The sequence below is a fragment of the Mugil cephalus genome, chromosome 14, assembly GCF_022458985.1.
Source record: "Mugil cephalus isolate CIBA_MC_2020 chromosome 14, CIBA_Mcephalus_1.1, whole genome shotgun sequence".
Lineage (NCBI taxonomy): Eukaryota > Metazoa > Chordata > Actinopteri > Mugiliformes > Mugilidae > Mugil > Mugil cephalus.
In genome coordinates, this window is record NC_061783.1 from 19850915 (window position 1) to 19874525 (window position 23611).

Consider the following 23611-nt stretch of genomic DNA (forward strand, 5'->3'; position numbering starts at 1 on the left):
ACATCTTTATTTGACTTATTAACTTAAATTAACTTATTTATTTTAAATTCAGAGGTATGTTGGGGTAGCTGCCTCATTTACAATATAGACAAGCTAATACAACAACCGAAAAATCAAACACAGTATGCGAAAATATGTTTGTTTCTGGAGCTGAAATAATAATTACTCATTACACACTTACTCAGGCAGAAGAAAAAAGTTGTTCCCACCAGCAGTGTATCATTTAGACAAGATCTCAACTACTTTCCCATTGTGTTCCTGTTAATGAACTGAAGTATTTTGATTTGAGAAAAGATCTGGTTTCGGAGATATCGACATTTCAGTATCGAGCCGCACATCACTGGTCGTAAAACGCGAAGAAGAAGAAGGAGGAGGAGGAGGAGGAGGGCGCTAACGCTCTGCAACGAGACAGACTAAATGAAATGTTGTAGTCAGGGGCACGCATTTAAATTGTTTAAAAGTTTAAAAGTCTTTTGCAAAGGACAACGAGTTTATTTGCAGACACCAAGAGCTGAGGGCGAACATGGCGTCTACGGAAACGGGAGACGGACCCGGAGGTCTGGAAACCAATCACGCCTCTCCTGTGCAAGTCTCTGGCGCGGTAATTTTCTGCACGATGTAGCTGTACACCTCGTTCTTCGCACCATCTAACACAGCCACCATCCTATATCCAGCCACTTCATCAGCGCGGTGGTCATGTATTGTCGCTTTAGAGCACATTAAGGCGTTTAGAACCTTTAGCTAACACTAGCGAGCTAACTAGGTTTATATGCAGGCTACAAGCAAGTTAGCTTTTAGCTTTTTGGCAACACCAGCGTGTTTACATTCAGTTAACGCATCACCATTCAACATTGCTGGATTCAATGAAGCGACCAAAGGCACAGGTAACGACAACCACCCATGTACCACATGAACTCCATGCTGCAGCTGTGAACTAAACATCTGGACAGCAGCAGCAAGAGCAGCAATGCTACTTGTGTTTACACTGACAGAAGTTAGCACCGAGCTAACTTACTCATGCTGGGGTCTCCTGAACGCATGGTTAAAGAGCAGAACACACAAGTTAACAATGCTCGATTTATACTATAACTTTTGCTAAATCTACAAATTTTATGTGTGCATGGTGTAGTTGGCTTATTTGTGAGGCGCAGTTGCTAAACTGTGTAAACAAATAATTACAGGACACATTAAAGGCATGCAAGTAATGCAAAAACATCGGTCATTTCATTATCTGCACTAGTGAAAACAGATGCATTGTAGTATTGTACTACTGCACTATACCTTAGCATCTTGAAAGTTCTGGTATTTGACATTAGTTTAATTGGTTTCGCTTTCTTAGACTGTAGTTTATTTTTATCTGATCTTTATCCGATTTTTTTTTTTTATCTGAATTCGTCTCTGTCCTTTTTTATGTATAAAAGTATTCTCCTTTATTACTGTTACTGCTTTCTGCCTCATAGGGCTCGAAATGGTGATATCATGGAAGCAAAAAACCAAAACGCAATGCATTGTGGGCTTAGGGGGCCATTGGAAAGTCAGTTTAAGTTGCCGCACGCTGTACTTGTGTTTTGTTGTTGTCCTTGTAGTGTCTTGATGTTAATGTTGGGGCTATAAAATGGTGAAGACTTGCTGTGTACTTCACTGCCACAAACGGTCTCACGATCGTCACGGGAAAAAGGTCGATGGGCTGCGATTTTTCTCCTTTCCCGCTTGGAAAAAATGCCAGGGCCCTTGGGTCTCTGAGCTGACCAAGAGGCGCCGAATGGCTTGGATATCAGCCGTGAGACGATCAGACCTCACTTTCGACAACATCACCCGACACATATTGGTGTGTTCACTACATTTCCATACCGGTAAGTTATAATCAAAGCTGCGTTATGTTATTTATCCATCATTATGTTTTATACCATGGTTTGGGTGAATCCTCGATTCTGATTGGCTGCGGGGTGTACATTAAAAAGTGATAATGGTCACAACGGCAGCAGTTTTCCCGGGCAACACCTGCGAACGGGAGATGTTAAATAGTCCGCTGAGCCGCTACTTGTGAAAAACTCGTGATTTAAACGGTAAAAACAACATTAACGTATTTATAATTGACCTAATATTTATTTATTTCGTAAGTGACCATGGTATAAGCGGGATAATGCCCGGCGAGTTGTCCATTATCAGAAATGAATGGACGACGCGGAGGCGTGGATGCTTCCGCGACGTCGGGCATTATCCCCACACACAGGATCAGAATTTTGAGTATTTACATCACAAATGTAAAAACAAAATGAATACAGTAAAGTAGTACGGGACGTGTGTGTTTTTCAGGGAGGCCTGCTTATGAAATGAATGAAACCCATCCAGACTGGGCACCGTCTTTACAACTCGGACACACAGAGGTGAAACCTGCAGATATCAAGCGATTTCAACGAAGGGCAAGGAGACAGCAGACGGTAACGGTAATAGCTGCGATAGTAGCTTATTCCGTTGACAAGACAGAGGACTAGCTCCGCTTCAGACAACGCCTGCAGGCCATTTAAATTCTGACTCTTTAAATTCTGGTCCATTTTCATGTTTTTTTTCCTCGCTATGCCTCTATCTCTCCTGCCAATGTACACAAACAAACTTTGCCCCCCAAAATGGCGCTTGTGACCCACAATGCATTGCAATATCACGTGCCCTTTCGAGCCCTTATTGAGGCCATATCATGCTCCTGCTGCTATGTGTTAATGTTGTGTGAATGGTTGTATGTATGGTGGACTGTAGAAACCGAATTGCCCTTCTGGGGTGAATAAAGCTTTCTGTGTTGGTTTATTGTACTTTTAAACGGCGTCGTCCTGTAATGACACGTTTTTAGTGTTTTGACAACAAGACTGTGAGCTGAGCTAAACGGTTTTAAATTAAATCCAGTTTAAAACCACCACACAAAAAAAGATTATATTCTTTCTGAAAAGAGGATGAAAAAGTTTACAAGACCTCTCAAACTTTTCCAAATGGTTTATTTTAGATGAACGTTTGGGAGGGTGGGTCTTTTACATCCGGGAACATGAAAGTGTTGACAGCCTTCCTACTTGCCGCCTTCAGATAACTTGTTATCTGTGTTATGACTCAAATAATGCAATAGTGTTGAGTATTATCCAATGATGCGGAGGTTAATGTCCTCATCCTTCCAAGTTCGATGACATCAAGTGTTCATTGTCTTTTACAGGTGACCGAGACCACAGAGTCTGTGGAAACTGTTTCAGTTCCTGCAGCATCGGTGGATGTCGGAGACCCGGAGACAATTGTGACTCTTCCCTTAGACTTTCAGAACAGAAACGGGGGAATAACACTGCTGCTACTAATACAGAAATGGAAACTAACGAGCCTAAAACTGCCGACCCTGTTTTACCTGGACCCCCCTCACAGACACTCACAACAGATAATAGAGATCACGATGCTGATCCAGGTAGCACATCGGAATCAGACCAAGATAACACTGAGGTGAAAACTGAGAAAGAGGAAGAGACGGTTACGAGGCGGGATAATGGCTTGGAGAAAAAAACTATTCAACCGGAGGCTGGTGAGCACACGGACATGGACACCGCATCTGATTGTAAAACGGAGTTTAAAGACGAAAACGTGGACACTAACGAGGAAGACGGCGCACAAAAGAAGGAGGCGACACCTGGCCAAGAGGTGAAGGTTTCTGCAGCTAACGATCTGGATGAGATGATGGACATTGGCACCGTGGATCAGATGGAGCAGGAAGCTCAGATGAAGGAGGAGGAGGAGCTGAACAGTGGGACGGATGTGGAAAGCAGCCGCTCACCTGTCGATTCAGGTATGATCAAAGTTAACTTCTCACAGCGACTCTGTCTAAATACGACAATAGCTTAGCGATGCAGAATAACAATGTTTTTTTTTGGTAATAAATTGTAGACGGTGTGCACGTGTCGTCACAGCCGTCGATGTCTCCTTGGTTACGGCCACTGAGCGGCAAAAAGTGACAGTTGAACGTGGAGATTAGCAGCATTAGTTTGAATCATAGGCTTTAATAGTGTCTAAATTGTACAATTAATTAAAAATTGGCTGTACAAACAGATTTGAAAAGCATTCCGAGATATATTTTTAATATATATCTGCTAAAGAGAAGTAAATGGATCGCTGCATTAGAAGAAACACAGAAACTGGTGTTGTGGTTCACATTTAGTGTCAGGTAATATTAATTTATGCTGCATTTTTTTGATGAAATAATACCGTACGTTACTTCTTAAGTTTTGGAGGGTGTCAGATAAGTTTTTGGATGTTGTTGTTGTTTGGGCGCAGTTATGGCCGATAGTGACTACTTCAGTTCCAACAATAAATAACAATAAACGGAATATTTGCGATCACTCCTCGTCGTCCTTTTAACGTCTGGTCGGATGCTGTAGTATTATATGGCTAACGTTACTTCTAACGTTACTAAGTAGACGTTATGGCTAACGTCTACTTACTAAGCTCCTAGCCTTAGCGTCTTTAAAATATATTTATTATTTATACCATGGTCTGGGTGAATCCTCGATTCTGATTGGCTGCGGGATGTCCATTAAAAAGTGATAATGGACACCCATAAAGAAGTTCCGGTCAAATGACCTGATGACAGTTATAAATAACTGCGCAGGCTCAAAGCTTTGGTAACCGTGGCAACAGAAACACAGAACATTACGTTATTTCACAGTTTATTTACCACAGCGACAATACAGTTGACAAAAATGAGTGATTTTATAGTTAACTTGAACCTATTTGGTGAATTTGATAATTTTGAAGACTGGGACGCAGCAGAAGAGAAAGAGAGAAGAGAAAATGAAAAGAAGAAGGGGAAGCGACACAAGGAGGTGACACCGGAGGAACTGGACAATTTAGAGGACGAAAAGGATGAGATTAACACGAAGAAAACCACGAGATGGGCAGTCAAAACACTTAGAGACTTCCTGACTCAGAAAAACATGGACATCAACTTTGAGAGCTACACTGCCACTGCTCTCAATGACATTTTGCGGCTGTTTTATGCCTCTGTCCAGTCGACCAAGGAAGGAGGACAGTACAGCGTTGCCAGTTTTAGGAGTCTGAGAGCCGGGATTAATCGCCACTTACGAGAAGTAAACATCATCGGCGACACGGCGTTCAAGACAAGTAATGCTGTTTTCAAGGCGATGCTGAAGCGCTACAGGAAGAGCGGGAAAGACACCAGCTTCCACCATCCTCGTATCCCCGAGTCGGAACTCGAACAAATCAGAAGTTCGTCCGCGCTGTCTCCCGACACCCCCCTCGGCCTCGTCAGAAAGGTGTGGTTTGACATCCAGCTGTGTTTGGCTCGGCGTGGCAGGGAGGAGAACCGCGAGCTGACGATGACGTCCTTCACCATCCAGAGAGACGAGGACGGCGTTGAATACGTCAGTCTAGCGCATAATCCTCAAACAAAAAATCACAAAGATCCGAACGACCCACACAAGAAAAACCTGAGAGGTTTCATGTACGCCAGGCCCGATGACCCCCTGTGTCCAGTGCAAAGTTTTAAGAAGTACATCTCTAAATGTCCCCCAGAAGCTAAATCGTTTTATCTGCACCCGAAACGCTCCGTCGCCGTGGCGTCCGATGTGTGGTACTCCAGGGAGCCGATGGGCGTCCACTACCTGGGAGACATGCTCAAAAAAATCTGCGAAGAGGTCTGTACAATAGTTAAATTCTAATAATAATGTAGTGCTATGTATAACCACTCTTCTGTCCTTAACAATAGCCGGTGTGTTTAATGTTACGCATTGTATTTTTCAGGTGCGTTTGCCACGGCTATACACAAACCACAGCCTCCGGAGCACAGCTGTAGGCCGACTTTCAGACGCCGGCCTGGAAACTCGCCAGATTATGTCTGTGACGGGGCATCGGTGTGAGCGCAGCCTGGAAGCTCATTCGGCTCCGTCAGTACAGGAGAGACCGGAGAGGAGCAACATTTTGTCGTCCCCAAACGTCCCAGCCATCAGTGGTCAGGACCCGCAAACGTCAAATCTCCAGTCCTACAAATGCTATGATGGACATGCCAGTGTCTCTCTCGAATTTTACAATCAACGGCAATGTTTCATTTAATTTTAAACAGCTAGTTCGTTACTATTACTTATACCATGTCATAGACATATGGGTTCTACTGTGTGGCCACAGCAGGTTTCCCTGGCAACGCCTGCGGACGGGAAATGTTAAATAGTCCGCTCAGCCGCTTCTTGTGAAAAACTGTAAAAAAAACAACATTAACGCATTAATAATTGACCTAATATTTATTTAATCTGTAAGTGACCATGGTATAAGCGGGATAATGCCCTTCGAATTGTCCATTATCAGAAATGAATGGACTTCGCGGAAGCAACCGTTCGCGCCTTCGCGTCGTCCATTCATTTCTGATAATGGACAATTCGAGGGGCATTGACCCGTATTTAAACTACTATGTCTGTAATCTCAAAACAGCACGACTGACTACCGTAATAATTGTAGTCTGTGCTCAACATTTTTTTTTCTCATTCATAAAGAAAAAATCGAGGACAGTTTCGGGGGCTTTAGCCAGTGGACAGGTCATCCAAAACGGAGGGTCTGTCCCCGGAAATCAGGGACGTCTGGTCACCCTAAAAAACAAACAAACAAAAAAAACAGACGTGCCACGTTTTCTCTTCTCTCTCGTTCTCTCGCTTCATTTTTCGAACCTTTCCATCTTCTCCACACCTTGCGGTGATGCGGTCGCACCATGTGTGTTTAGAAGCGCCACGTTGAAAATGGTCCGATCTGAAACTGTGTCTCGCGGCGCAACGTTCCGATCGCTGTGTAATCAAATTAAAAATTTATATCGTAATGGAAAAAATAATGGTATTCGCTATGAACCAGTGTACCACCCAGGCCTATATCAAACAAAATTTCGTTACCTTGGCTCACAGCGGAGTAGACGCATAAATGATCTAAAATACACATATTCACTGAATATAAAATGCTGATATGACTTGATGTATAAAAGTACAGTGGTATTGTGATTATTACTCTATAACAGTCCATAGAGGAGAGATTACTTATTGCGTGTGAATGTTCAAGAGTCTCACAGCCCGGGGGAAGAAACTGTCTCTGAATCTGGACGTCCTGCTGAGGATGCTGCAGGACGTCTGATTCAGAGGTCAGCATGAAAAACCTGGATGGAGGGGGGGGCGAGGAGCCGATGATCTCTTATAGTGATTCAAGATGCTGCGTTATCAGATTCTGATGATGATCGGCTCTGACTAGAGATAACAGCTGTTAGACTACATTCACATGAGTGCAGTGTTCACAGCAAAGAGGTTTACCCACGGTTCCTTTTCAACATGCTGTTGGGACACAAAGTCTTCTGGGTCTGGCTCTGAGGGAAGAACATCCTAATAATCCCTGTGGTTTAAATTTCCTCCAGTGTCGGTGGGTGGGGACAGAAACTGTTTAGAGGAGGAAGCCGACGTGAAACCATCGGCTTCAGACTTGATGCAGTCCAGCTTGACTCCGTCGTCAGACGCAGCGACGAATGCAGGTGAGTGATGCTGGTTTAGAGACGCCATGAACCAACTAGTTGGTTCAAAAATCCTCATTTGATTGTCTGCTTTTGTAGGAAATATTTGATCCAGTCTACTACAAAACATCTTTGGCTAAATTAAAACTAAATAGAAAAAAATGGAGAGTATATTATATATATTTTTTTGTCCTCTGTTGCATTGAATAATATTTTGTGCATGTATTTACAGCAGGTAAAATAAGTATTGAACACATCACAATTTTTCATATTAAACAAATTTCTAAAAGTGCCATTGACATGAAATTTTGACATGTTGGTAAGAACCAAAGTAATCCATACGTAGAAAGACACCGAAACAAATGAAGTTATGTGTAATAATGTAAAAAGGGTTGAACACACGCAGAAAGGGAGGTGGAAAAGGGCATGAAAAGCCAAGACACCAGCTGAAATCTATCGGTGATCATAAAACCATCCAGCCCCTTGTCAGTGCCAGTGAAAATCAGCTGGTTCAGTCCAAACTGACGGCCTATAGAAAGGTTTGTCATTACCAAGGTGTCACACAAGGAACATCTCATGATGGGTAAAAGCAAAGAACTCTCTCAAAACGTCTCAAAACGTTCTGATGGCATTGGTTACAGAAGGATTTCTAAACCTCTGAACCTTTGAGCACTGCTGGGGCCATAATCCAGAAGTTGAAAGAGCATCATTCCACCATAAACTGGCCACGACCAGGTGCTCCTCACAAGATTTCTAACAGAGGAGTGAAAATAATTATCAGAAGAGTTGTCCTAGAGCTAAGGGCTTCAGAGAGCTTCAGAAAGACCTGGTACAATTGTTTAAAAGAAAACAACAAGCAATGCACTCAACAGCCGTGGCCTGTCAACACACAAGACTCCATTTGTGAAGAAGAAGCATGTTGAAACTCGTTTATCGTTTGTTGCACAACATTTGGACAAGTCTGTAAAACACTGGGAGAACATAGTCGGGTCAGATGAGAGCAAAATTGAACTCTTTAGATGCCATAACACTCCATGTTTAGAGGACAACATGCACATCACCCCAAAAACACCACACCGACAGTGAAGTTTGGAGGTGGGAGCATGATGGTGTGGGGCTGTTTTTCTGCATATGGTCCTATCAAACTTCATATAACTGAAGGGAGGATGAATGGGAAAATGTACTGAGACATTCTTGAGAAAAATCTGCTGCCATCTACCAGAATGATGAAGATGAAACAAGGGTGGACACATGTTTACTATAAAAAATTGTCCTGTGTTCAGTATTTATTTTATCTGCTGTGAACTTTAAGCACTCGATTTTCCCAATTATTAACACAGTCACATCTTCCTCATGTCCCTTTAGGATCCGATGACTCGTCACCAGCGACGATGATGAACGGGATGAAAGTGGTCAAAATGTCGTTACCAAAACATGTAAGTAGAAGGAGACGTCACCTCCTTACATCATAACAGGGTTCAGATATTTGATCTTTAACGTTCATCCTGTTGTAGGAGAAACCGAATACCTGCTCGGTCAAATCGTCTCCGTCGCCGCCTCTGGTTAAAGTGAAGGAGGAGCCGGTGGACGAGGAGTACGAGCAAGCCGTCACGTCATCTACTTCTACAGCCACGGTGAAAGATGAGCCGAATACTGCAAAGGTACGACGCATTCTTCCCCTCACGAGGACTCGGGGCGATTAAAAATGTTTCACTGCACCACAGAAACTATGCAGAAGATGTGTTCGGACACACTGTTGAGCTCTAAGCTCACGCATACACTTTCTTTGCTTTGTTTTTATGGTGCAACTTCATTTCCAAACTTAAAAATCTCAGGGAATAAATTGATTAACATGAGTATCGCAGTGATCATCAGCCTCCTTCACCTGCTGCTCTGCCTTTGACAGGAGGACCTGAGGATCGGTTCGGTCTTCTCCGTGCCCGCGGCCTCCGAAACCCAGTCCCTTCCCATCATCCACCCCTCGTCCCTCCAGATGTCCTGCTTCCACTGTAAGAAGAGCCTGATAAAAGGACAGACCGCGTTCCAGAGGAAGGGCTTCTCCTCGCTCTTCTGCTCCACCACCTGCCTCACCGCTTCGCTCCCGGCCGTCAAAGGAGTCGCCAAGATCTGCCACAACTGCCAAAAGTGAGTCTACGTCGGCAGAACCTGACGTCTCAGGGTATTTGTGAAGGTGTCGGAGCAGAGCTGCATTTAGACCTCCTCTTGATGTTCTTCAGGTTGATACTTCGGGCTCAGGACATCATCCTGGCACCGGACAACGAAGGGATTGTGAAGGAGTTCTGTGGCCAGAACTGCCTGACCTCCTTCAACTACAAAGAAAACGCCAAGAAATTCTCCCCCAACTACACGAAAGCGGCGGTCGTCGCTAAAACGGCTCAGCCGGCGGCGCCCCAGTCCCTCTGCAGCATGTGCACCAGATACTGCATCGTGAGTCCAACATGATGACTTTGAGGAGTTGGAAAGCCCAAAGCTGTTTTTCGATTTAAATAAATAATCTGTCGCCTCCCTGCAGAGCAAACACGAGGTGATCCTGAGCGGCGCCGTCCACAAGATCTGCAGCGACGCCTGCTTCAACCGATTCCGTGCGGTGAACAACCTGTCCATGGCCAGCTGTGGCAACTGTGGCTCCTACTGCCACAACAAACCCCTGCTGCTGAAGATGGAGGGCACCAGCAAAACCGTGTGCAACACAGAGTGTTTGGCCAAATACAAAGAGGTACGGAAATGCAAGCACCAGGAACTAAAAGTTTCCTTTAAACTGTTATTTATCCAACACGGTCTAAAGACAAACAAAGATTAGACGTATATATATCAACCTGCTCCAGTAGATTAATGCAGTAGATTGACTGAGGATGGACTATTTCACTGTGATGATGAGTAAATATTGTGAGATAATCCTACACTGGTTGTAAAACAGGTTTGTCTGGTCCCGTGTTAGCGCTGCCCACTGATGTGGAAATCTGGAGACATTTACAGCTCAGAAATTAAAAAAAAATAAATAAATGTTATCAAGAAGAAATGAAGAAACAGGGACAATTACAGATTCACTTATTTTAACATATTTATTCACATTTAAACATATTTAAACTGCTGTGTCTGTAATCTCAATAGCAGCGTGACCAGCTACCGCAATGATTGTAGTCTGCGTGCAACATTTTTCTTTCCTCGTTCATGAAAAGCTATAGTTGTGCTAAAAAAATTTTCAGATGTATCAATAGAAAAGTTTATCGCAAATTACTGTAGAAGTCCATCTTCCAGTCCAGCTCATTACTCCTTTCAATAGAAACATGTACAAAGTACTTAATTGAAATTTCAGATATATTAATTTTATTTTGGGAAAAACTGTAAATCCACCAGTCATGAGTTTGTTTCACTATTTCATTTTTATTCAGTAGATTGTAGCTTCAACACTCCATCAAAGACTCACCAACAGTTTGTTCGTAACGTGTTATCTTAGACTTTTAGTTAAAATGCGAAAGCAAAATGAGATCAGGATGTTGTGATGCTTCTCTCAGTCGTCCTGTTCTTCCTTTGATTTATTTATTTTACAGAAAACCAAGATAACTCAGCCGTGCACGATGTGTCGAACCACCCACATGATCGCAGACATGGTGGACAGCAAAAACAACGACGACTCTGTGAATCTGTTCTGCAGCAGCAGCTGTGTGATGGCGTTCAAGGTCCAGACTGTCAGTGCTTCAGGTAGCGCACGGGAACGTTATTATAAGATTTAGTTTAACGACGTTTAACTCCAACCTGCTGGATTTTTAATTTTTCTCTTTATTTTTTCCCTCTTGTTTTTCTCAGGCGCTCGGTTGGTTTGTGACAGCTGTGGAAAAAACACTGTGCCGGCCTATCACCTGGCCATGTCAGACACCACCATCAGGAACTTCTGCACTTTACCTTGTGTCGTGGCTTTTCAGGTAATTACTCACATTACGATTTGAGCTCATGTTAAAGCTTTTTGTAATCTTTGGGCTGAGCTTGGATCTTATGTCATTGTTTTCTGTGTTGCAGGAAAAGTTCAAGAAGTCCCAGAAACACCTGAATATTTTCACAAAGTTGCCCATAGGATCCACTCAAATCCAGACCGTCAGTCCTCCTCAACCACAGCAGGAAGTCAAAGGGAAGTCACAGAAACTGAACTGCTTCCAGTGCGCCAGCGGCATCACGTCCAAACCAGAGCTCGTCCAGATCAAGGTAACCTGGTATCAGTAGTTATGTCCTGATTTAATTTGATTCGACTTATTTAGAGATATTTGATGCCATTTCCTGGAGTTGAAAGCCTAAAGCCTTCAAGAGGTCAAGGAGAAACGTATATCAGAGAGTTATGTTGTAGTTGATGACCAGAACAAAGTGGTACTTTTGAAACGGTGCCGGTGCTTAAAGAATGAAAAACACACAAACTTTGTCCAAAAACCAAAGCCTTTTTATTTTTAAGGCTTTTTGTGACATGCAAGTGGAGCAGAATATTAATTTAAATAATATAAATACAACTAAGAAACAAAGTAACCAATATAAAATAAAATTTACAACAAACCATCATAATTATCATAATAAAAACAGTGGTCTAGCATGTTTTTATAGACAGTTAATTTCTAAACTTTCTAAAAAAAAGTCAGGTGTTACTTCCCCTGCACAGTATCTCCTTCGAGCAGTTTTTGCAGGTAGCTGAGTCTGAATCTCTTGAGGTGAAATCTGTGTTGCTTTCTGTCTGGTTACTTCTGTTTGCGTCAGCGCTGGCGCCGTCATAGACTATTCAGCCTCCTCCCCTCGGGCGAAACCCTCCGATGCATCAGGGCCAAAACACCAACGCTCCAGCACAGATTTCTTTCCAGAAGCCGTGAGACTCGTGAACAACGTGCCAAAGACCTGATGTGGCTGCTCTATGCACTGCATTTTCTGCATTTTTATTGCACATTTTATTTAGTTTTATTGCACAATTTTTATAGATTTGTTTTATATTCTTTTTGTATTTATGCTCCTGGCCCTGAGAAACACATTTCATTTGTATGTGCAGCATTTAAATGACAACAATAAACCTTGAGTATCGGTAAATATTCCTACTCATTAACTTTTTTCTTTTTTTAAATTGTGCAATGAGACAATACAGCAAGGATGACAGGACAGTGACGTAGACAAAAGAAGGGACTAGCAATATTTATGGTCATGTGTTTGTGTGTTTGTCACCTAGAGTGTAGTGAGTGAGTATAACTGGTGATGTTTATAGTTGTATTGTTACACAAATAATTATGATAATAGTGATATTTAAGATAGTGATAATGATAGTTACAGAGCAATAATATTATCAGTCAAGAGCAATAATAACTTTAAAATGAAACCAGAGGAACAAGTAATTGGCAATGTCAACTTCATATTTTTGTATTAATAACTATTTATTGGACTGAATTCAGTGATGTGTAGGAGAAGACAAGATTATCCTTTAGGAATCTAGGATCTAGTTCGGGATCAGATGAATCAACTTCTTTCTGACTCTGTCTGCAGGACAAGATGGTGTTTCTGTGCAGTGCCGACTGTTCGCACGAGTTCAAGAGAGTGAACGGCGTGACGAGCCTCTGCGAGTACTGCAAGATCGAGAAGATCACCAGAGACGCCAAGAGGATCAACAACAAGGACTGTTTCTTCTGCAGCGACGGTACGGACACGTGATGCGAACGCAGAGATTTTAACTCTACTTTAACTGATAAAGTAGTTTTCCTGTGTGGGATTAGACTCTGGTTTCCGTCTTTCCAGGCTGTAAACTCCTCTTTAGACACGAGCTCAGTAAAAACTGGGGGAAACATTGCCACTCCTGCGCTTACTGTCAGTCGGTGTCGAAGAAGCTGGTGACGGCTCAGTACGGAGGCTCCACGGAGGAGTTCTGCTCCGAGGAGTGCAGGTCCAGATACACCATGCTCTTCTGCCACGTACGTACGACTTCACTGCACTTCATTAAAATCACAGCGATGCCACAGTGATGGTAACCACGCCCCCCCCCTCTTCTTCTTCTTCTTCTTCTCCTCCTCCTTCGGTCAGGTTGCAAAGTGCGACACATGCGGGCGTAAAGGCAAACTGAAGCAGAGTCTTTCTATGCTCGGAGAAGTCAAACACTTCTGTGACCTGAACTGTTTGCTGCAGTTCTGCAGTGAAAAAGCAGCCTCGCCGCAGGACGTCTCAAAGGGTCTGTTCTCTTGTTTTCTGTGTTATGTTTTCACTTCCTCTGCTTTTGTTTTACGCCTTATTTACTGCAGATTGTTCTTGTTTGAAAGATCTGATATCCATTCATGAAACACAAATCGTTATTTATTTATTCTAAATCCACGTCATTTCCTGCATCTCGTTGGGAATCTTGCTGCCATCTTGCAGGACTTGTTTCTCGCGGCAAATTTCACGAGACTAGTCGACATGTGACAATAGCTCCAACTCTGAGAGCAACGTCAGACCTGAAACCTGATTTAAAAAGTGTGACGACAGACCAGAGAAATATGAAAAAGATGTGAAACTAGAGCTAAAATGTTGTCGAAATAACCGGTGACAAAATCTGTTTTGTGAAAATCTCTTTCACATCTCAGTCAATCAATCTTTATTCATAAAGCACTTTAAAACAACAAGGGCTGTACACGCACATTAGGACGGATAAAAAGACTGAAATTATGAACCAAACGAATGTTAATAAGCAAAAGTGCTTTGCACAGACATAAAATAAAACGATCAAACAATAAAAACAATAAGAGCCAACACCTCAAGCTGAGTTAAAAGCCGAAGAGTTTTGAGTTTTAAGTTTTAAGAGAGGAATCAAAAACAAGAAGTGGGTCGGCCTGATATGTGAAGGAGTCGTTCCAAAGTTTGGGGGCAGCTTCCTGATAAATAACGTCGTTTAGAATTTAATTGAAACAAAGTCAGGAAATCAGTCGTGACACCTGATGTGAACAGGGATTCCTTCAATTCCTCCTGTGAATTTTTGGTCTAGAAAAAGTAGTCGTTCATGGTTTTCTGTAAACCAGGTATTTTATTGAATTTCTAAACAAGAGATAAGACCTTGTGTAAGTAAACGAGTAGGAAGTTGGTCACTGGATCCTCACTAGCTCTGCTCTGCTGAGAGTTTGGTGGATGTTGTGACCTTTTTTTGGCATTATTGTGCTGCATAAGTTGCATGTTGTGCTGTTATAGTCTCTTCTGGTGAAGTGAAGCCACTTTGGACCATTTCAGTCTCTCCTCCGCTTTGTCTTCCTTATCGACACGTGACATGAATGATGTGCTTTGACGTAAAAGCACCAAAAAAATATAAGAGGACTCGATAAGCATGAAGGCTAATGATGTAGATGAACTGAACCAGTTGGAAACGGTTCTCAAGGCTCATCCCTAGATACGACTACTTTATAAATATGTAAACATGTAGTGTAGTTGACGCATCTTTGGAAGAATGTACACGTCAGAGGTGTCTCCTTTCTCATCATCTACCACTTTCGGTTTGATTATTTCCTGATTTTCTGAAAACTTTTTCTCGATTATCCTGTTCACAGAATATAGTTTAAATTTATGTCATGTTATGCATCAGTCTAATTTTATTCAGTATAATTTGTGGTTCATAAATGAATGTTTATGAAACAAGCAGAACATAAAAATATCGTAATGTACGAACAGAGCTGGCATTGCTTAGTGGGAGGAGCCAAATCATTTGGTGGGCGGAGCCTGTCACATTCTATACATAAATTCCTCAAAGTTGAGTTTAGTTTATCCCCGGTTGCCGATTAAATCACAATATCACGTCAGTGAAGTCTTTTTTTTATTTTGCCCTTTATCGCCACAATCCGCTCAATTTCATCATCATTCCTTACGACTTTGACGGGTTTCCCACGTGTGAGACGACTGGTTTTTGTCTCTGTGTTCTGGTTTCAGCCAGGGCGGCGGAGCCCACGCCCGTTATCGCCAACGTCATCTCACTCGCAGGCCCGGCAACGGGAAAATCAAACGCTTCCAACAACACTACCCAGCAAAGTATAAACAAAATAACAGAGAATTTGAATGTATTGAGTCTTTATTCGTCAGAATATTGTGAGTTTTATATCTTTTTATTTATTGTCTCCACAGGCTCAGTCGCTACTAACTCTCAGTCAAAAACCTCTGGACATGTAAGTTCTATTTATTAGTATTTAATGATGAAAAAGGCTAAAACTTTCAGAAATTATATGTAAAGTAAAACAAATTGATATTCCTATGATGCATTTAAAACAAATTGCTTTATTAATGTGGAAACTCGTAATACAAAGACTATTATAAACTATAGTTTATAATAAAAGTGTGAGATAATGTTGAAGTGTAATTAGATGTGAAGATGAGTAATGCAGTGGTTAAAACTGACTAGCATCTTGTTTACTGTTCTGAAAATCTTAAATTCTGGAGTTGTTCTGTTTTTGCTTTGCCCTTCAGATCAGCGTTCAGACCGAACCCGTGAAGGATCCTCATCCTCCTCCCGCTCCAAAAATCCTGAAGAACAAGGCTCTGATGTGTCGACCGCTGGTTCAGAACAAAGGGATCTCCTGCAAAACGCAGACGGTTGATGTCGAGGCGCAGACGGGTAAAAATCAACTCTTCTTTTTTTGCTAAGACCATTTGAGAAAATTGTCTCCAGGAAACAAATATTGCACTAGATTAGAAGATCAGGTAGCTACTGCTTATTATTTATGCAGTCTGCAATATTCACTTTATCTTTCTTTTGTATCACATAATTTATGTTATAGTTCCTGTTCATCATCTACTTATATTTAACCTCCTGAGACCTGGTGTCCTCATGTGGGGACATTATGTTTTAGGTTTGTTGCAGTTTATTCTGCTTCATTTATACCTGTTGTACTGGTAGTGAAAGGTCAATACACTTGTTTATTTATGCCTATTAACTTTTCAAGTTTGACATGACATGAAAATTTAACAAATTAACAAGTACACGTTTGAGGACGTTGGGATTTCATTGTTTCCAATTCTGCTTTTGCATTAAAATAAACATTTTTATATTTTGATATACATTGGTGACTTAAATTGTAATTCACAATGAAATATTCCCATAATTTATTTTTCTAAAACCTACTTTTAGTTTAAAGATGATGCTTGTTTTTTAAAAAAAATATTTTTTACATCCTACTGATCCCAAATACCTAAAGATCTCAATCTTATTTTAAAGAAATGAATATGCATTCTAAACAAATGCTTGGCTCTCAGAAGGTTAACGCACAAATCACCTGTACATAGGTTTCCATCTGCAAATATTGTCCGTATGCTATAAAACTATCCTGTACTATACTACGTATAAACCACACTGTTAATGCTACATGCACTTACTGTTGACTGCACTTCTGGTTAGATGCTAAACTGCATTTCGTTGCTCTGTACCTGTAGATGTGTAGTCAAATCTAATCTAATTAAAAAACAGAAGAAGAAGAAGTTTTGATGGTACAGAGACGTGGTTTTGGTTTATTGGTGACCTAAAATAAATAGTAACTACAAAAGATCAGATACCAGTCTTTTTAAATTCCCTGTATCTGCCCTCATACTGACCTCTTGATACAGATCATCCTATATGGAAATGATGTAATGTTTGTTTAATAATGATGTGTAGCTCACAGTTTTCAGGGTGTCTCATGTCAGGGTCAGTGGTATCGAATTAATTTCAGTCTTTGTCTGAAGATGACTAAGTAACACCATGGATATAGACACTGTGTTCTTTCTAAAACATCTCCCATCTCGGCTCAGATCCAAAGCCCCAGATTTACTTCTTCTAAATCTATATTTTCTGTTCACCATTTAACTATGTGCTCTGTTTTTATTGCACGACACCGTGTTAGCTCATGTCTAAACACTCACACCTATGTTTCCTCCTTCACCCTCTTTCTATAGACGACGTATTTCCTAAGGTCATGGTGGTGCCCGTTCCTGTGCCGGTGTACGTTCCTGTACCGATGGGCATGTACAGCCAGTGCACCCCCAAACCTGTGGGCCTGCCGCTACCTGTAAGTGTAACACTACAACCACCTCTTCATCTGCAAACAATTATGAGACTGCAGGAAGGAAGTTCCAAGACATGACAGAAGCTCCAACTCTAAGTGTACGACAATAGAGAAGAGCAGGACAAATGCAAGAGCAAAATATAATGCCACAAATATCTGCAACCAATGGTAACAATGAGAATATGAGTAATGGGTAAAATTGTTTTAACTTAATTTAGATTGACTCCCACAGTTGGATAAACTAAAGGATTATTTTATTTTAGGATTTTCTTATATCATTTGTCTTCATGAATCTCCATTGTTTTGTGGTTGGGTTAGTATTTTGGTGCCTGTACACCTTAGATGTTTTTTGTTAAGACATGCATCTTAAGAAGCTTCATTGATGCCCATTCACAACACATATTTATATATTTACTGACGCTCCGTGGTCTATTTTGTTTGACACCTTGGAGCAGTTCATTTTCATCTTTTTAAGACCTCACTCATGGTCCCGTTGCGTCTTAAATCTTCCCGCCCCAGCTCCCGGTGCCGATGTTTCTTCCCGTGACGGTGAACAGCGCCGAGCGCATCATGGAAACCATCCAGGAGATCAAGCAGAAGATCCCGTCCGACCCGTACGAGGCGGAGCTCATCCTCATGGCCGAGATGGTGGCGGAGCAAGAAGAGAACAACAACAAGGAGGTGGCGCCGAAAGAAAAGGAGACGGAGGAGAAAGAGGAGGAGGAGGAGAAAGTGTTGGAGAGACACGAGGCACCTGCTGCGTATGGTAAGAATTTAAAAAGGGGTTTAAATGGGGAAACATTTTTAGAAAGTGGCTTCTAAGGTAGTTAGTATCCGCGTAGATCACATCTTTAATAGGCACATATGCCACATATGCATGAGAGTGGTCACTCTCAACAGTAGGTCATATCTCCCGTCATATTCTCGTGTCCTCTTTCCAGATCACCTCAGTAACTACAGCGACGACTTGGACACAGACGACTTGGACACTTTACTCAACAACTGGGAGGACCCGTCCTCCGACACGGGTCACAAGTCGCCCAGTCAACCGAGCGCCCCCAAAAAGCCAAGCCCCACTGTAGAGGTCCCCGTAGCCGAGCCCAGCGAAGCTTCCTCTCAGCCGAAACCTCGAGGCCCCCCTCCCATGGACCTCGAAGCCGACCTCCCTGTTGGTGAGAAGAATATATGTACAAATTCCTGCCTACGTCGAAATGTTCTTTCGTGGTTTCTAGGTTTCATGTGTGTGTTGTCGTTCTCAGAAACTCTGGAGAAGTTGGCGAAAGAGAGAGAGCAGTCCCTCAAACCTCCGAGTCCTCCGCCTGCTACTACACGACGACGGCAAGCTCACAGGAAAGCCAGAGACAAGAGGGTAACTGTCTGTTAAAGAGTTCAACGCTGCTGCTGCTGCTGCTACGATTTCCTGAGAAATTTCTCCTTAAAAAAAAAAATAACACCTCTCTTCTTGTCTGATTTATCCAAGGGTCGTAAGTCGCAGCGGTTGTCGAAGACGTCAGAAGCTGCTGCTCTAAAAGCCTCTGCCAAGAAACCTGCCGCCCCCCCCAAACTGAAGAGTCAGTATGGAGTCGATGCGTGGAAGGGGTGGATCAATTGGAGGCAAACTCAGCCCGACTTGGGCAAACCACGCTTCAACTGTGAGTCTGGACGATGGAAGTCGACTTGTCTGCTCGATACTTTCACCCAAAACGTTAGATAAGCCACAAATGAAATAAACATACAAAGTTCTTTATGAGCAGCCTTTACATCCATACAGTCTCGTTAGTAAAGGTGTCCCCCAGGGCTCCGCTCTGGGCCCCCTGGTATCCATTATTTAGCTTCGTCCTCGTGTATTTTATTTAATTGCAATAATTTTCAATGGTTTCTCACTGTTTCTCATCATTCGTTTATAAATAATTGTAGTATTACTTCTTTCTGTTGTGCTTTTCATTTTCATGTGGTCCCTTTAATCAGAGTTAATAGTCAAACATGGCTGCCTCTAACGGCGCTTCCTCTTTGCCCTTTTTTGGTACAAACATGTCTGAGTATGAAATCAAACATAAAAATATTTCAGGTTAATTATTTCTCTTTGTCCCATATTGTCATATGTTTTAATATCTGATTACTTTGGATCTCAGCACGTCCCCTGGAGTTAAAGGAGGACGTTCTCCGCTGCACCACCACTGAGCTCAGCTACGGCCTCTGCTGCTTCATCCACGAGGTGAAACGACCAAACGGAGAGTCGTACTCCCCCGACAGCCTGTTCTACCTCTGCCTCGGCATCCAACAGGCAAGACACCTTTTCTCTTAACAAGCTGACACTCGTATACAATTCATTATTACACAGGATGTTACAATCCCTTGTATCTAAGATCAAAACACATTTAGAAGCCCAGTCCGAATGAAAAACCGACCAGCAGGCAGCTACCAACTAGCATCCAACAGGAAGACACCAGCTAACTAGCCTAGCCAGTGGCAGTACGCTGCATATCATTGTTAAATTAGTACCACGAAATCCTTAAGAAGACTTAACACGAGTTCAGTGAGTGTCCTGAACGTCACCCGAGAGATTAGCTTAGTCCTTTTTATAGTGAATAAATTGTGTCAGTCAGACGTTCATGGAAGCGAAGGGGTGGGATGAGGATCGATCTATAACACGACGTCTAAACTGTGTCAGATTTATGCCCCGTTTTTAATTTGCTTAAAGTCTGTTTCTGCTTTGAATCACTAATTGACTTCTGCTAATTAATCCGTCCTCAGACTCATCCTTCACACTCTTTTCTCTCTCCAGTATCTGTTCGAGAACGGTCGAGTGGAGAATATATTCATGGACCGCTTCTACACTAAGTTCTCCTCTGAATTCACTGATATGCTGAGAGGTTTCACACCTTCAGTCACAGCGAGCGGTGAGTTACATGTCAGAGTTAGTTACTTTCTCCATTTCTTGTTGTACACAAATGCTCACTCCTTGTCTTTCTCTGCAGGTTATATTCACTCCCGAGTGGAGGAGGAGTTTCTGTGGGACTGCAAACAGCTGGGCGCGTACTCCCCCATCGTCCTCCTCAACACTCTGCTCTTCTTCTGCTGCAAATACTTCGGCTTCACCACGGTGGAGCAGCACCGCCAGCTCTCCTTCGCCCACGTCATGCGCTGCACCAAAGCCAACCAGAACGGCACCAAGACCACCTTCCTGCGCTTCTACCCCCCCATATCCCCAGAACCAGGTACGAGTTCGGTTGAGAGTTAACATGAAAATACCTGAAACACGTCCTCTTGAGGATCAGTCTCATTTTAGCAGTCTCACATTTAATTGTTTTGTTAAATTAATTTACTGGAATTCTGCACAGATGTTTGAATTTTAAATCTCTTTTAACCCTGCAGTAGATGAGCCAATACATTTTATAAATTGACATTGAAAGCTGGAACAATAGGTGTATAACTACTTACACCACATATTTATTCCATTGGTGGTAATTATTTGATGTAGAGCTGTGAGCACCAGGCACTTCAATTTCCCCCAGGGAAAAAAATAAAGTATTTTTCTATTTCTATTTTATTCTACCAGTTGGATATTTTATTAGTTTTTGGGCCACTCTCGACAACCGTCTCTAGAGTAGATAAACTCTAACATATGATGTTGATCCTCTCCAGAGCCAGAGGTTGTTGCAGCGAAGAGACGTAGAGAGGAAGAAAGCAAAGAAGACATCCTGGAGATGGGGGAGAACAAGGACAACCCCCTTCGCTGTCCAGTCAGACTCTATGAGTTCTACTTGTCCAAGTGGTGAGTAAACTGTAACCGCAGGCATAATCTATGTGTGTGTATATATATATATATATATATAGTCTATGAGAGTGTACGTTTATCTTGTGGTGACGTAATCCGCTTTTTTAATTGGACAGAATGTGTTGTGCTTTGCATTGTAGCTTTGATTTGATCCACTAATACAGACATTATGGGACAATCAATCAACTGTCTAGTACAGTGTTTCTCAGCCTGTTTTCGGTGAAGTACCCTCTGTAAAATATTCTTTCAACTTAGTACCACCATAACCAGAGAAAAGCATTTTTGGTTGAAAAACAAACACAGTAAACCCTCAGTGTCAGACTTAAACTTTGTGACTGTACAAAACATTTATAGAGTCTCTTTTGAAATAATTTGAAAATAAAAAATACACAAACAGTAACTTAAGACTTGTTAGAAAATAAATAATTAACTAAATTATGATTATGAGCTTAAAGTGACCACATTATAAAGAGTGACCCGTAATAAAAATCAGTTCTCAAACTGAATGTGTGAATTTATATATAAACATTTCTTCACAAAGTATCAATAAAGAATAAACATAATCATACATAGCAGAAAAAACTTAGTGTATTAACTTAAAATAAATTCTTTAAGGATCAGAAATTAAACTGACATCTTAAAGTTGCAACATGTCAACTAGTACACAACTTTTAACTAAAACCAGGAAAAGAGACGGCGTCACTCTCTAGCCATTTATTTTAGGATCAATTTTATTTTTTATTTGGTTTTTATTGATAACTTTTCTTTCCTGTGTAGCCAAACCCTCACTCATGTGTCTAGAAATGTGAAGCTATAAAACACCTTGTAATGCTTGTGTTTAACAATTCTACACAAATGAACCTACAATTATTATTTCTAATCCAGTTTGTTTCCATGTTGATATTAAAAACATGTTTTCCTTGCAGCTCGGAGTCGGTGAAGCAGCGCACCAACCTTTTCTACCTTCACCCCGAGCGGTGCTGCGTCCCGAACAGCCCCCTGTGGTTCTCCTCCACTCCTCTGGACGACGGCACCATGGAGGCCATGCTCACCCGCATCCTCACCGTCAGGGAGCTGCATGTCGGGAGGACGAAAGGCGGCAAAGCGGCGAGCGACGACCCCCCGTTTGTACCCGACGAGGAGGAGAACGAGGATTCGGAGTGAAGCAGAGAAACAGAAGTGACCTTTTACAGCTGATGGTGTAAATATTTGTAGATTCACTGAGATGTTAATGCAGTAAACACAAATCAACAGAATAAAACTCGTAACTACAAAAGTGTCAAACTGTGAGTGACGGAAAAATCTTCAAATGCACAAAGGTGATGTCGATGGGACTGAGATGATCGACTCGACGCTCGTACTGTTTCCTGCTGCTCGGCCGGACACACATCTGTTCTTCTGTCTTTTGTGGATCCTTCTCATCTATCGTTTTTGTTCCCTTACACATGTTCTAGTTTATTACATTTCTCTGCACATTGGACTTTGCAAACTTTACTTCTCGGCGTCATCGAGGTCCAGAGTAAAGAGCTGGAAGGCTGCTGTCGTGGATTAAATATTAAACTCAAACTGAAAAGGTCTCTTTGGGATGTAGGTGTGACTCATCTAACCAGCAAATTATTTCCAGATCAGCTGTTTTCCACAGTCTTCGTACTCCAGAGGATTGTTTTCCCAAAAATAATTGGAGCGCACGTAATAAAAACAAACGCAAAATAATTAATAATTCCAAAGTGTGACATGACGATGGCTGTTTCCTCCATTATCTGTCGTGATTTGTTTTGCCATGATAAATGTTAAATACTTACACAAGTCACTATTTGTGCTTTGTTAATTTGAGTCTTTTTTTTTATGCTAAATTACACAATCATACGTTTTCATATATTGTCTAGAAGACGACCTTTTTTTTTTTCTTAGCTGATGTGAGTAAAATTTGAAATTGATCTGAAACTGATATTGCTGTTAAACGAAATCCAATCAATCCGAGTTTGATGTTAATATTGGATCACTATTGGAGATGCTACCCACAGAGTCCGTGACTTCTTGCCTAATAAACCAGTATCATATAAGAACAAATAAATGATTCTTTTTATGGTCATGTTAGTTATTTTAACCCACGGGTCTTGGAGGTATTTTCTATTGTTCGTTTTGAATAAAAATAGCTGAAAAACATTGTTTTGTTGTGTTTCCGTTTTTTTGCTTTAGCCTGAATATTTAAATATTGGATATTATGGGAATATTAACCTGAAAATGGGGATATTAGCTTGAATATGTGGATGTTAGCTAGAATATGAGGACATTAAT

General features: G+C 41.8%; 1 protein-coding gene across 5 annotated transcripts; it reads left to right on the forward strand.

Annotated features, from left to right (window-relative positions):
* Positions 1-358: 358 nt before the first annotated feature.
* Positions 359-23479, forward strand: zmym4.1 (zinc finger MYM-type containing 4, tandem duplicate 1). 5 transcript variants are annotated; one of them, XM_047604278.1, is made up of 31 exons: positions 359-601; positions 1587-1853; positions 2317-2441; positions 3197-3811; positions 4777-5675; positions 5782-5989; positions 7421-7534; positions 8879-8949; positions 9028-9174; positions 9420-9658; positions 9751-9961; positions 10047-10250; positions 11086-11236; positions 11342-11457; positions 11552-11734; positions 13040-13190; positions 13289-13461; positions 13571-13715; positions 15434-15532; positions 15626-15666; positions 15965-16112; positions 17426-17538; positions 18055-18301; positions 18477-18707; positions 18795-18904; positions 19016-19187; positions 19668-19819; positions 20321-20435; positions 20514-20753; positions 21181-21310; positions 22240-23479. In XM_047604278.1, the coding sequence occupies exons 4-31, from the start codon at positions 3340-3342 to the stop codon at positions 22475-22477; spliced, it is 5520 nt and encodes a 1839-aa protein (XP_047460234.1). In that variant the 5' UTR covers positions 359-601; positions 1587-1853; positions 2317-2441; positions 3197-3339; the 3' UTR covers positions 22478-23479. The 5 variants fall into 5 exon arrangements, with proteins under 5 accessions (XP_047460234.1, XP_047460231.1, XP_047460233.1 ...); XM_047604275.1 differs by lacking the exons at positions 1587-1853; positions 2317-2441; XM_047604276.1 differs by lacking the exons at positions 359-601; positions 1587-1853; positions 2317-2441 and adding an exon at positions 617-884.
* The last annotated feature ends 132 nt before the right edge of the window (positions 23480-23611 follow it).

Excerpts from the sequence above, each read along its gene's own strand:
- zmym4.1 (XM_047604275.1), top strand. The coding sequence starts at position 418 with ATGAAATGTTGTAGTCAGGGGCACGCATTTAAATTGTTTAAAAGTTTA. Across the intron at positions 13,716-15,433 it reads GCCGCAGGACGTCTCAAAGG|CCAGGGCGGCGGAGCCCACG; the intron begins GTCTGTTCTCTT and ends TTCTGGTTTCAG. Across the intron at positions 19,820-20,320 it reads TCTGCCTCGGCATCCAACAG|TATCTGTTCGAGAACGGTCG; the intron begins GCAAGACACCTT and ends TTCTCTCTCCAG.